The sequence below is a fragment of the Bos indicus genome, chromosome 15 (assembly GCF_029378745.1).
Source record: "Bos indicus isolate NIAB-ARS_2022 breed Sahiwal x Tharparkar chromosome 15, NIAB-ARS_B.indTharparkar_mat_pri_1.0, whole genome shotgun sequence".
In the NCBI taxonomy this organism is placed as follows: Eukaryota; Metazoa; Chordata; class Mammalia; order Artiodactyla; family Bovidae; genus Bos; species Bos indicus.
In genome coordinates, this window is record NC_091774.1 from 50,320,714 (window position 1) to 50,335,746 (window position 15,033).

At 39.2% G+C, this 15,033-nt stretch overlaps 1 protein-coding gene across 1 annotated transcript; it reads right to left on the bottom strand.

The window, feature by feature from the left end:
* Positions 1-1,119: 1,119 nt before the first annotated feature.
* On the bottom strand, positions 1,120-2,070 carry LOC109568918 (olfactory receptor 52A1-like). Its single transcript, XM_019974277.2, has one exon. The coding sequence runs from the start codon at positions 2,068-2,070 to the stop codon at positions 1,120-1,122; it is 951 nt and encodes a 316-aa protein (XP_019829836.2).
* Between the last annotated feature and the right edge of the window lie 12,963 nt (positions 2,071-15,033).

Below are 15,033 nucleotides of genomic sequence, written 5' to 3' on the forward strand. Positions count from 1 at the left end.
AAGAGGCAACAGTTAGAACCTTGTATGGAACAACAGGCTGGTTCAAAATTGGGAAAGGAGTATGTCAAGGCTGTATATTGTCACTGTATATTATATATTGTACATCATGAGAAATGCCAGGCTGGATGACTCACAAAACAAAATCAAGATTGCCAGGAGAACTATCAGTAACCTCAGATATGCAAATGATGCTACTTAAATGGCAGAAAGAGAAGAAGAACTAAAGAGCCTCTCGAAGGTGAAAGAAGAGAGTGAAAAAACTGGCTTAAAACTCAACATGCCAAAAACTAAAATCATGGTATCTAATCCCATCACTTCATGGCAAATTGTTGGAGAAAAAGTGGAAATGGTGGAAGATTTTATTTTTTTGGACTCCAAAATCACTGTGAATGGTCACAAAATTAAAAGATGCTTGCTCCTTGGAAGAAAAGCTATAACAAACCTAGACAGCTATCAAAAAGTTGAGATATCATTTTGTGACAATGTTCCAAACAGTCTAAGCTATTGTTTTTCTAGTATTCATGTACAAATGTGAGAGTTGGACCATAAAGAAGGCTGAGAACTAAAGAATTGATGCTTTCCAGCTGTGGTGCTGGAGAAGACTCTTGAGAGTCCCTTGAACAGCAGGGAGATCAAACCAGTCAATCCTAAAGGAAATCAGCTCTGAATATTCACTGGAGGACTGGTGCCAAAGTTGAAGCTCCAGTACTTTGGCCACCTGGTTTGAAGAGCTGACTCATTGGAAAAGACCCTGATGCTGGGAAAGATTTAAGGCAGAAGAAGGGGATGACAGAGGATAAAATGGTTGGATGGTATTCCAGTACCAAAAGTTCGAAAACTAAAATCAAAGAATGATCTCTTATGAAGAACTAAATTAACTACAAATTAAAAATAAGGAAAGGAAAAGAAAAGATTATATTAGAAGAGAAATATATTAGAGATAAATAATATCAGTGTTAACCTGAACACTTTTTATGTCAACTTAGCTGTCTTGGAAATAAATGCTTTGAAGTTAGAGCATGATGATATAAAACCCCAACAGTTAACAAGAAGAGTCTGAACTCTTTCCCTTTGTAGGAAATAAAAATATTCTCTACATGTCCAGAGGCATTTGATAGATCACTGCTGGGATCCATGATTCAGAAGCAAAACCTGTGCCACATGCTTACAAATTACCTTATTTTTTACCCCATAGACAATAGGGTTCAGTGCAGGTGGTACAAGAAGGTAGATGGTAGACAGAAGAATATGAGTAGAAGGGACAACGTGTCCAAAACGATGGCTGAAGAAGGAGAAGAAGGCAAGAATATAAAACTCAAGGAAAACAAAAATGTGAGCTGTGCATGTGTTGAATGCTTTGAGCCGTGCCTCCTTTTGGTGTAGACGTAAAACAGCCTGGAAAATAAGGGTATAGGAAATGAGGATGAAAATCATATCAAATCCCAGAATTGTAAAACCTACGAAAAGACCACATGTATTATTGACACGGATGTCTTCTGCAGCCAGCTTAACTACAGCCATGTGCTCACAGTAGGAGTGGGCAATTACAGTGGAATGGAAACGGTGCAGTCTTTTGATTAGAATGGGTAAGAGACCCACCAACACTGTAGCTCGAATTGCCACTATCACCACCATGCGACCCAGAACTGAAGGTGTGAGAATGGATGTGTGCCTCAGAGGATCACAGATGGCAATATAGCGGTCCAATGCCATGGCCAACAGAATACCAGACTCCATGCACTGCAAGGCATGAATGAAGAACAGCTGGGCTAAGCAAGTGTCAAAGGCCATGGAGTAAGACCTGAACCAGAAGATAGCCAACATCTTGGGAGCAATGGCTGCACAGAGTCCTATGTCAGTGGCTGCCAACACTGCCAGGAAGATGTACATGGGCTGGTGTAGGCTGCGTTCCATAGGGATTATGATCAGTAAAATGATGTTTCCCAAAAGAGCCACCAGGCACACAGCAAAAAAAGGAAACCCAATCCAAAACTGCATATGCTGTAGTCCAGGAATTCCAATCAAGATTACAGTTCTGGGGTTCAAATATGACATGTTAATGGATGCCATAGAGGTTGGTATTCTGTCTTCTCACCACTGATTATGATAAGTGCAGAAGAAAACTTGGATAGGAAGTCAGAATTGTTCAGGCTTCACTTTCATTCAATCTTTATCATTCAACCATACCGAGCATTCGTTCAGTGCTTTGGATAGCAGTTTGGACAGAATTTTTTGAGGTTCTATAATACATACACATGACAGAAGCAAGCAATCATACAGCAGCTTTATCAGAACTGGAAAATGCAAGGTTCAGTATTCTTGATATAGCTCTTAGCTCTTGTGGAAATGAAAATTATGAAATGGAGATCACCAGTCTTTGGCATCTTCCTTGAGTTCTCATCTTGTTTGCCTGAAAAGTCAGCATTCAGAGTTCCTTCTTTATCTTCTTCCAAATGCCATCCTATTTTCACAGCAGTTGGTTATTCTTCTGGGTGGCTTGGAGTCCCAGAATAAATCTTGTTTCTGTTGTCCTGTGAGTGTTAGTACTTAATCCTATGGGAACCTTCAGTATTAGCCACCCTGCTTCTGGTCCCAGTGAGTGAGGTGTTTATTCCTAGAGTTGGTTCTCAAATGGAATTTGTCAGAATAGATTTCACCTTCCTTAAATTATCTCATTCAATAAATATCAAGCAAACTACTGTTTTTGGGGACACTAAATGTGACCTGGTAGGCAAATTTGAAGACAATGGTCTTCTCTCAGACACAGACAGGTAAAGTTGGTTCTCTAAGTAAATTAAGGCTCATTTATGTTTAGGGTTGATCTGTTGAGCAGAATAAGGAAGAATAGAAGTGTGGAATAGGCTGTTTTTTGTTGTTATATTACATAATATTATTTTTTTATTATACATTATATATACATGCAGGATCTGGCTAGTTTAGACACACTCTGAAATTAGATTAGCAAAATAATGGTTTGTTCCTGAGGTTCAGGGTCAGTGGATCCCTAAATTTCTTGAGCTCTAAAATCACATATCCTACTTTACATATTAGACTTCCTGGAGTGCTGCAGCCCATGGGGTTGCAAAGAGTTAGACAGGACTGAGTTACTGAACAACAACAATATATTAATGACTATAAGGGACAAAAATAGTAGGAGATCCTTGATTATGATTCTTTATAGAGCTGGCTGCTGCTAAATGTAGCAACATTCTCTATCTTATGAGACCATTGTTTAGAACTTGTATCTCATGACTGATACTTGAAGGAGAGGAAAGGGGATTTGATTTACCTACTGGTTCCCATTTGCAATTTGTAGAAGGATCACCTCAAATTATACTTTCTGATTAATGGTGTTGATAGTTATTACCCTGGGAATGTGGTTTGAAGGATGGCATAATTTGAAGCTCTACAAGGTTGTGCTTGAATGAATTTATCCAGTCTACCAGGGATTGATCATGTCAGATCAGTTGGAACAAGTGACATATGAGGAACAGTGGTTCTGGAGGATGCTAAAGAAGCACAAAATATAGTTTTATTTTCTAGGTTTAAAAAAATTCTGAACTTTTAATATATTTGTGGGTTATTTTAGTCTCCAAACCTAAGTTCTCTGAGTGTCTTAAATTGAGACACTTGACTGCCAAGTATTGGCAATTTTGTCTTTAAATTTATATATGAAAAGATATAGAGAAATTAAGCAAACATTTACCTTTACAGGTAATAAATTACAGGTAAATGTACCTTTACAGGTACCTTTGAGCTTCCCTGGTGGCTCAGACAGTAAAGAGTCTGCCTGAAGTGCAGGAGATCTGGCTTCGATCCCTGGGTTGCGAAGATCCCCTGGAGAAGGAAATGGCAACCCACTCCAGTACTCTTGCCTGGAAAATCCCATGAACGGAGGAGCCTGGCAGGCTACAGTCCATGGGGTCGCAAAGAGTCAGACACAACTAAGCGACGTCACTTTACCTTTACAGAAACTTTTAAGCAATTGCATTATAGTAGTGATAATAATAATATTAATAACTGATCATAGTTGTAGTAATTTAATTACAGTATCTATTATGCATATATAAAATTTGAAGTAAAGATCTGATCCATACAGTGTGTGCTAGGAATTAAATTTATTAATTTAATTGATGAGCCAAGCCAAAATCTATGGAAAAAAGAGAAAACTCTTTTCTGTATGTGAAACTTTATGTGGGAATTACACATCTTTTCCAGGTATCAAATTTTATGAAATGATATATTTTTCTATGATTTAAAAAAAAAAGAAATATTTTCAGTGACTATTTTACTGGTAAAAGTATGCTCATTCATAAATTCTCAAGAGTATTATTTTATATGGAAAAACTAGTTATTCAGTCTATTCAATAAGCTTTCCTCATTCAACAAATATTGAAGAACTTTCTTATTATAAATTAGGCATTAACTATAGCTGCTAGCAAGATAAACACGAACAAAAGAAACCTCAACAACATTATACCAGAATTTTATAAAGTTGAGCTTTGAAATTTATGTGATGGATGAGGTAAGATCTTTGGCCCAAAGAAATATAAAAAGTTATGGCACAAATATGATCTTACATACATTTATTTATGTTATTTTAAACGTACTGAACACTAAAAAATGCTTATACCATTTTTAGGTTGTATATGGACATATAGCATATTCTAAAACCTAAACATACCTTTACTTTTTTTTTTCTGTGTGTGCTTATGTACTCATAAATTAGATCAGTGTGACATAATCCAATGGGAACCTTCAGAATTAGCCACACTGTTTCTGGTCCCAGTGAGTGAGTTGTTTATTCCTAGAGTTGATTTTCAAATGGAATTTGTCAGAATAGATTTCATTTTTCCTAAATTATCTCATTCAATAAACATCAAAGAAGAAGACCGTGATCACATATCTCTCATGTGGTTATTTTTCCACTACATAGAAGGACAGCTTCATTTGTCAACATTATGAGACTTTGGCTCTGTCATTGTGGGCCCAGGAAGTTCTGTTAGACTGCTGAGTTTAGAAATCCTCTTCAAAACTTTGATCTTCTTGTATATGTGGACATCAATACACTCATATAACACTGTGACTTCTTCAGAAGAATGCATGTTAAGAACCTTGTATTTTTTTTAACAACTCTTGAAGTCTTGAGAAAATTAAAGTGCATAACATGGCCACTGGTCCAATTATGAGTTTGCTACAGTTGGTCAGGGAGGTAAACCTAGTTCTGACCCCACAGACAAGGCTTTAAGTAATTCAGACGTGTTGCATGATTAGATTCATATAATGTCTATGAAAGATTTACCTTGGTACTTTTATGCTTTATGAGATATCTGGAACAAAGAAATATAACATTATTTCCATTTCTTTGAGCTTGATTAGAATAGTTAGCTGAGTCAGTCTTTTTTTGTTAGATTTTTTATTATTTTAGTAATCTGTGCTGTGTGTTGGATTATTTTGTATTTTCCCCCCAAGAATGATGTTCTTGAAAGATTATTTTTACATGTACTCTCCATATATTTTGCTCTAATTTTGTTTTCTATGTTATCAGAAGTTTTTATGGAATCTACATAGCTAAGAGCTGAGTTTATAGGGAAGGGCTATAGTACATTTTCAGTACTTTCCTATTGAATAAGACTCTGTCACTTATTACTGTAGTCAGTGACTCTGTAGTCACTGAGTACAGAGTAAAGAATAAACTAGAATATACTTTGTCATCCAAGACCTCATTCTTGGTCAGTAGTCTGTAGAGCAGAGTCATGAGGTATGCATAGAATTCCCTTATAAAAATCCATTCAAGCCTTCTCCTTTACCTGTGAACAAACATTCTCGTTAAGCCTCACTTAGATTCCTTGGTTGGAGAAGGCAACGGCACCCCATTCCAGCACTCTTGCCTGGAAAATCCTATGAATGGAGGAGCCTGGTGGGCTGCAGTCCATGGGGTCACTAAGAGTCGGACATGACTGAGCAACTTCACTTACACTTTTCACTTTCATGCATTGGAGAAGGAAATGGCAGCCCACTTCAGTGTTCTTGCCTGGACAATCCCAGGGTCGGGGGAACCTGGTGGGCTGCCATCTATGGGGTCGCACAGAGTCAGACACGACTGTTAGCAGCAGCAGCAGATTCCTTGGTCAATATATAACCTATCTCCAGTAGGAATGGGAACAAAAGAGTCACTCCCATGCCTACCCCCAGCAAATAAGTTTGAAACTACTGGCCCACAATCTCTTAAGGGAAAACTCTGAAAATAAACCCACATCTCCACTGGCCATCGGTTTTAGGACTGTAATCTCAAAGTCTTCTAGAAAAGGGTTGGAATTCTGCTCCAGAAAGGAGGAAGTAGAAGAGAAGCAGACACAAGAGAAACACTCCTGCTTCTGTATGCACTTCCAGGGTTCTTAGAGGTTTTAAAGTATTTTTCTGTTTCATAAAATTTTTAAAACATTCTATGAACATTAACACACTTCTTGGATTTCCTACTTCATGCTATTTCACACACCAATAGCATGTTTCTGTAAATGGCATTTCTTTATTGTGGGTGCTCCATACCAACTACATAAATTTGCTCAACTTTTCTTTTCATAGATTTGTGTTTTCAAGTTTTTCATTTATTATTGTAAAATAGACATAGCATAAAATTTACTGTGTTAACCATTTTTGACTACCCCACATCCGAGGTCAGGAGTGGTGGCTGAGATGACCACAATGAAGCGTGGCTGAGATGGACCACGCAGAAGCATGGTCGAGAGGAGTTATCCCTCATCCAAGGTCAGGGGTGGCGACTGAGAGTGCCAGGCTGCGACGGTGCAGAAGCAGCCAAGACAAGCTACCCCACATCCGAGGTCAGGAGTGGCGGCTGAGATGAGCTACACCACTACCGAGGTCAGGAGCAGTGGCCAAGATGACCTACCCCATGCCCGAGGTCAGGGGTGGCGGCACAAGAGGGGCTACCACATGCCCGAGGTCAGAGGCGGCAGCCAAGAGGAGCAACACCACGTCCAAGTGGGGAAGCTGCACGGGTGAGGGGGGCTGAGAGGAGCTACTCCACGTTCAAGGTCAGGAGGGACAGCCGTGAGGAGATATCCCTCGTCCAAGATAAGGAGCAGTGGCTACGCTTTGCTGGAGCAGCTGTGAAGAGATACCCCCATGTCCAAGGTAAGAGAAGCCCAAGTAAGATGGTAGGTGTTGGGAGAGGGCATCAGAAGGCAGATACACTGAAACCATAATCACAGAAAACTAGCCAATCTGATCACACGGACCACAGCCTTGTCTAACTCAATGAAACTAAGCCATGCCGTGTGGAGCCACAGAAGACGGATGGGTCATGGTGGAGAGGTCTAACAGAATGTGGTTCACTGGAGAAGAGAATGGCAAACCACTTTAGTATTCTTGCCTTGAGAACCCCATAAACAGTTCAGTTCAGTTCAGTCGCTCAGTTGTGTCTGACTCTGTGACCCCATGAATCAGAGCACGCCAGGCCTCCCTGTCCATCACCAACTCCCAGAGTTCACTCAAACTCATGTCCATCGAGTCGGTGATGCCATCCAGCCATCTCATCCTCTGTCATCCCCTTCTCCTCCTGCCCCCAATCTCTCCCAGCTTCAGGGTCTTTTCCAATGAATCAACTCTTCGCATGAGGTGGCGAAAGTACTGGAGTTTCAGCTTTAGCATCAGTCCTTCCAATGAATACACAGAACTGATCTCCTTTAGGATGGACTGGTTGGATCTCCTTGCAGTCCAAGGGACTCTCAAGAGTCTTCTCCAACACCACAGTTCAAAAGCATCGATTCTTTGATGCTCAGCCATCTTCACAGTCCAACTCTCACATCCATACATGACCACTGGAAAAACCATAGCTTTGACTAGATGGACCTTTGTTGGCAAAGTAATGTTTCTGCTTTTTAATATGCTCTCTAGGTTATAAGCAAGCAAAATGATAGGATACGGAAAGAGGAACTCCCCAGGTCGATAAGTGCCCAATATTCTACTCGAGATCAGTGGAGAAATAACTCTAGAAAGAATGAAGGGATGCAGCCAAAGCAAAAACAATACCCAGCTGTGGATGTGTCTGGTGATAGAAGCAAGGCCCGATGCTGTAAAGAGCAATATTGCATAGGAACCTGGCATGTTAGGTCCATGAATCAAGGCAAATTGGAAGTGGTCAAACAGGAGATGGCAAGAGTGAACTTCAGCATTCTAGGAATCAGCTAACTAAAATGGACTGGAATGGGTGAATTTAACTCATATGACTATTATATCTACTACTGTGGGCAGGAATCCTTGAGAAGAAATGGAGTAGCTATCATGGTCAACAAAAGAGTCTGAAATGCAGTACTTGGATGCAATCTCAAAAGTGACAGAATGATCTCTGTTCGTTTCCAAGGCAAACCATCCAGTATCACGGTAATCCAAGCTTATGCCCCAACCAGTAACGCTGAAGAAGCTGAAGTTGAACAGTTCTATGAAGACCTACAAGACCTTTTAAAACTGCACCCAAAAAAGATGTCCTTTTCATTATGGGAGACTGGAATGCAAAAGTAGGAAGTCAAGAAACACCTGGAGTAACACACAAATTTGGCCTTGGAGGACGAAATGAAGCAGGGCAAAGGCTAATAGAGTTTTGCCAAGAGAACACACAGGTCATAGCAAACACTCTCTTCCTACAACACAGGAGAAGACTCTACACATGGACATCACCAGATGGTCAGCACTGAAATCAGATTGATTATATATTCCTTGCAGCCAAAGATGGAGAAGCTCTATACAGTCAACAAAAACAAGACAAGGAACTGACTGTGGCTCAGATCATGAACTCCTTATTGTCAAATTCAGACTTAAATTGAAGAAAGTAGGGGAAACCACTAGACCATTCAGGTGTGACCTAAATCAAATCCCTTATGATTATACAATGGAAGTGAGAAATAGATTTAAAGGACAAGATATGATAGAGTGCCTGATGAACTATGGACAGAGGTTGGTGACATTGTACAGGAGACAGGGATCAAGAACATCCCCAAGAAAAAGAAAAGCAAAAAAGCAAAATGACTGTCTGAGGAGGTCTTACAAATAGCTGTGAAAAGAAGAGAAGCTAAAAGGAAAGGTGAAAAAGAAAAATATAAGCATCTGAATGCAGAGTTCCAAAGAATAGCAAAGAGAGATAAGAAGGCCTTCCTCAGTGGTCAATACAAACAAATAGAGGAAAACTACAGAATGGGAAAGACTAGAGTCTCTTCAAGAAAGTTAGAGATACCAAAGGAACATTTCCTGCAAAGATGGGCTTGATAAAGGACAGAAATGATATATGCCTAACAGAAAAAGAAGATATTAAGAAGAGATGGCAAGAATACACAGAAGAACTGTACAAAAAAGATCTTCATGACCTAGATAATCACAATGGTGTGATCACTCACCTAAGCCAGACATCCTGGAATGTGAAGTCAAGTGGGCCTTAGAAAGCATCACTACGAACTACGAACAAAGCTAGTGGAGATGATGGCATTCCAGTGGAGCTATTTCAAATCCTGAAAGATGATGTTGTGAAAGTGCTGCACTCAATATGCCAGCAAATTTGGAAAACTCAGCAGTGACCACAGGACTGGAAAAGGTCAGTTTTCATTCCAATCCCAAAGAAAGGCATTGCCAAAGATGCTAAAACTACCGCACAATTGCACTCACCTCTGCTGCTGCTAAGTTGCTTCAGTCGTGTCCGACTCTGTGCGACCCCATAGATGGCAGCCCACCAGGCTCCCCCATTCCCTGGGATTCTCCAGGCAAGAACACTGGAGTGGGTTGCCATTTCCTTCTCCAGTTCGTGAAAGTGAAAAGTGAAAGTGAAGTCGCTTAGTCGTGTCCAACTCCTAGGGACCCCATGGACTGTAGCCTACCAGGCTTCTCCATCCATGGGATTTTCCAGGCAAGAGTACTGGAGGCACTCATCTCACACGCTAGTAAAGTAATACTCAAAATTCTCCAAGCCAGGCTTCAGCAATACATGAACCGCAAACTTCCAGATGTTCAAGCTGGTTTTAGAAAAGGCAGAGGAACCAGAGATCAAATTGCCAACATCTGCTGGATCATCAAAAAAGCAAGAAAGTTCCAGAAAAACATCTACTTCTGTTTTGTTGACTATGTGTCAACAAAAGCCTTTGACTGTGTGGATCACAATAAACTGTGGAAAATTCTGGAAGATATAGGAATACCAGACCACCTGACCTCCCTCTTGAGAAACCTATTTGCAGGCCAGGACATAACAATTGGAACTCGACATGTAACAGATTCGTTCTGAGAGGGTAACAGGCAGGAAGGCCAGGGGTCTCCAAATAGAGGAAATAGCCTGCAAGTGTCAGACATTTTTATCTCTCTTAAGCGGCAGGAGGAAACAAACTAGCAATATTTTTTCCTTCTCTATACAAATTTAAAGGGAGGTTTCTCTTAAAATATTGTGTTGCCATAATGACACCCGGCTTCACCTGAAGTTAGCTATTCTCGAGTCTAGAGATAACCAATGCCTTTTTCTTATGGAAATGTTTGTCTTAAGCTATGCTAATGTACTATGCCTTTACCCCAAACTCTGTCTCCAAGTCGGTTCTGCCTCTTGGCCCAGAACCTACTTGACAAACCAGTATGGATATTGTTCCCCTAATCTATGTAAATGAAACTACTTGTATGGTGGTCTGCCCTTCTTCAAGATTCAAGTTAATCATTTTATGGCCCAGGATAAACCATTTGGTGCCAAGATTATCCCAAAATGCATCTTATGGGTGAGGGGCCTGGTGCCATTCTGAATTTTAAGACACTCCTTTCTTTCATTAACAGACTGCTAGTGACTATATAACATCCAGCTAAAGACTAGCAGAGGGGTACTCTTTCTGCCCCCTTCTGATGCCTATGTCAGAAGCTTTCTCTATCTCCTTTATACTTTAATAAAACTTTATTACACAAAAGCTCTGAGCGATCAAGCCTCGTCTCTGGCTCCGGATTGAATCCTTCTCCTCCGGGGGCCAAGAATCCTGGTGTATTCGTGTGATTCAACAACAACCTTTCAGTTCCAGATAGGAAAAGGAGTACATCAAGGGTGTATATTGTCACCCTTCTTATTTAACTTACATGCAGAGTACATCATGAGAAATGCTGGACTGGAAGAAGCACAAGCTTGAATCAAGATTTCCAGGAGGTATATCAATAACCTCAGATATGCAAATGACACTACCCTTATGGCAGAAAGTGAAGAGGAACTGAAGAGCCTCTTAATGAAAGTGAAAGAGGAGAGTGAAAAAGTCGGCTTAAAACCAACATTCTGAAAACAAAGACCATGGTATCTGGTCCCATCACTTCATGGGAAATAGATGAGGAAACAGTGGAAACAGTGTCAGACTTTATTTTGTGGGGCTCCAAAGTCACTTCAAATGGTAATTGCAGCCATGAAATTAAAAGACGCTTATTCCTTGGAAGGAAAGTTATGACCAACCTAGATAACATATTAAAAAGCAGAAACATTACTTTGCCAACAAAGGTCTGTCTGGTCAAGGCTATGGTTTTTCCAGTCTTCATGTATGGATGTGAGAGTTGGACTGTAAAGAAAGCTGAGTGCCGAAGAATTGATGCTTTTGAACTGTGGTGTTGGAGAAGACTCTTGAGAGTCCCTTGGCCTGCAAGGAGATCCAACCAGTCCATTCTAAAGGAGGTCAGTCCTGGGTGTTCATTGGAAGGCATGATGCTAAAGCTGAAACTCCAATACTTTGGCCACCTCACACAAAGAGTTGACTCATTGGAAAAGACTCATGCTGGGAGGGATTGGGGGCAAGAGGAGAAGGGGACGACAGAGGATGAAATGGCTGAATGGCATCACCGACTCAATGGCCATGAGTTTGAGTGAACTCTGGGAGTTGGTGATGGACAGGGAGGCCTGGCGTGCTGCAATTCATGGGGTCACAAAGAGTCAGACATGACTGAGCGACTGAACTGAACTGAACCGAACCATTTTTGAATGTACACTTCCGTGGCACTAAGTCTATAACAATTATTATTCAATCATCATTACCATCTGTCTACAGAGTTCTCCCCCCGCCCCCCATCATCCTGAGCTAAAATTCTGTATCTATGGTCCTCATGCTTCAGCCCCTGGCTGCCACCATTGTATTTATTGTCCCTGTGAATTGGACTAATCTAAGTTCTTCATAATATGTAGAATCATATAATATTTGCCCATTGGTGGTTGACCTATTTCACTTAACATGTTTTAATATGTGTCAGAATTCCTTCCTTTTTAAGGTTAAATAATACTCCATTATATGTATATATCACATTTTATTTATCCATTCATTTATGGACTGGACCCTGAGTTGCCCCCACATTTTGACTTCTGCTATGAATATACATGCACATATATATGTTCTGTACCTTATTTTCAATTCCTTTGGATACAAACCCAGAAGTTGAATTGTTGGATCATATGGTAATTATATATTTAAATTTCAGTGTATTACCATACTGTTTCTATAATAATTGGACAGTTTTATTTTCCCATTAGCAATCCACCAGCCTTCCAAATTCTCTAGTTCTTACATTGTTCTTTTTCTGCCCTTTTCTTTTTAATTTTTTTTTCCTTTTCTTCCTTTTCTTCTTCCTCCTTCTTTCCTTTTATAGCCAGTTTAGCAGGTGTGAAGAGATATCTGATTATGATATTTATTTCTATTTCCCTAATGATTAAAGATCTTGAACTTCTTTGTGTGGTTATTAGTAACTTGTATATCATACTTTAAGACCTTTACAATATCCAGTCTTCCAATCAATGAACCTGGGTTATCTTCTGATTTATTGGTATCTCCTTTAATTTCTCTCAGCAAAGATTTGCAGAGTTTAGTGTACAGATTTTTCACTTCCTTGCTTAAGTTTACCCCTAAGCACTTTATTCTTTTTGCTCTTATCTCCAAACTATTTTCACCATGTACTTTACTGCACTATTTTGGATATTTTTTTTTCACTGTAAATCTAATTGTCTTCTTAGTTTCCTTTTGAGAACATTGTTAATGTATAGAAATGTATCTGATTTTTTCTCCTGTATCTTTACTGATTTTTTTTTTCTCTCTCTTTGTGAGATTTTCAGTGTTTTCAACATAATAAGATCAGGTCATCTGACAAAAGTGATATTTTCACTTCCTTTCAGATTTTAATCCCTTTTTATTTCTTTTTCAAGTCTAACTTATGTAGAAAGGACTTCCAGTACCATGTTGAATATAAAGGTTGTATTTTTTGGCCATGCCATTTGGCTTGTGAGATCTTATTTCCCTCACCAGGGATTGAGCCCTTGTCCTTGGAAGGCAGTTAAAATGCAGAGTCTTAACCGCTGGACTACCAGGGAATCCCTCTTTTTTTTCTTTTTCTTTTCCTCTGTCTTTATCCGGATTTTAGAGGACAAGCTTTCAGTTTTTTTCACCTTTGAACATGATATTATCTGAGTTTTCCCAGGTATGGCCTTTATTACTTCCCTATCTGCAGCTTCCTATTTCTAGTTTGTTGAGTGTTTTATCACGAAAGAGTGTTGAATTGTAGGAAAAAAAAAATTCTGCGTCAGTTGATATGATCAGGTGTGTGTTCAGTTCCTTTATTCTGTTAATGAGTTCTATGGCTTTGATTTTCATACGTTGAACCATCCTTGCACTCCAGGAATAAATGTCACTAGATCATGGTGTATAATCCTTTACATGCTAATGAATTTGGTTTGTTAGTGCTTTGTTGAGGATTTTTGTATTGATATTTGTAGCACATATTGCTCTGTAGTTCTTTTATTATAGTGTCTATTCTGCTTTTCATACCAAAATAATGCTGTTCTTAATCCAAAAATGAGTTTGGATGTATTCCTTCATCTTCAATCTTTAAAAGTATTGAGGAAGACTGCTGTTAATTCTTGTTAAATACTTAGTAAAATTCATCAGAGAGGCCATCTTGTCCTAGGCATTTTCAGTAGGGAGGTTTTTGATCACAGATTGAATTTCCTTACTAGCTATAGGTTAATTTATATAGTCTATTTACTCATGATTCAAGTCTTCTGATTTTGAATTTATAAAATTATTTCTATTTAATATAGATTACCTATTTTTTATTTTTTATTCCTATAAAATTACATGTTATATCCCCTCTTTCATTGCTGATTTTAGTTATTCTAATTATCTCTATTTTTTTTCTTTTCTTTTTTTTTAATCAGTGCAGCTATGTTCATACGTTTTGTTCATTTTCTCAAAAAACCTAAAACATGGTTTCCATTGATTTTTATTTATTGTTTTTCTACTCTCTTTTCCCCCACATCTCCTCTAAATTTATTATTTCTACCTTCTAATAAATTCAGGTTTAGTCCGTTCTTCTTTTTCTCAGTTCATTTCAGAAACTCAATTTTGTCTGTCTGAAATCCCATAGACTGCAGCATGCCAGGCTTCCCTGTCCATCACCTTCTCTTGGAGCTTGTTCAAACTCATGTCCATCTTTTTCTGCTGCTGCTGCTACTAAGTTGCTTCAGTCGTGTCCGACTCTGTGCGACCCCATAGACGGCAGCCCACCAGGCTCCCCCGTCCCTGGGATTCTCTAGGCAAGAACACTGGAGTGGGTTGCCATTTCCTTCTCCAATGCATGAAAGTGAAAAGTGAAAGGGAAGTTGCTCAGTCATATCTGACTCTTCACGACCCCATGGACTGCAGCCTCCCAGGCTCCTCCATCCATGGGATTTTCCAGGCAAGCGTACTGGAGTGGGGTGCCATTGCCTTCTCCAGTCCATTTTTTCTAGTTTGTTATAATAAAAACTTTGGTTCTTTTAATGAGTTTATAGATATACATTTTTCTATTAGCATTGGTTTTGCTGCATCATATATATTTGCACTGTTGTGTTTTCATTTTATTCTTCTCAATATTTGCTAGTTGTTCTTATTTTATCCTTTAACTCACTGATTGTTTGAGTATGTTGTTTCATTTTCATATGTCTGTGGAGTTTCTAGTTTTTATTTTGCTACTGATTTCTAGCTTTATTTTTATTGAAAATATGTT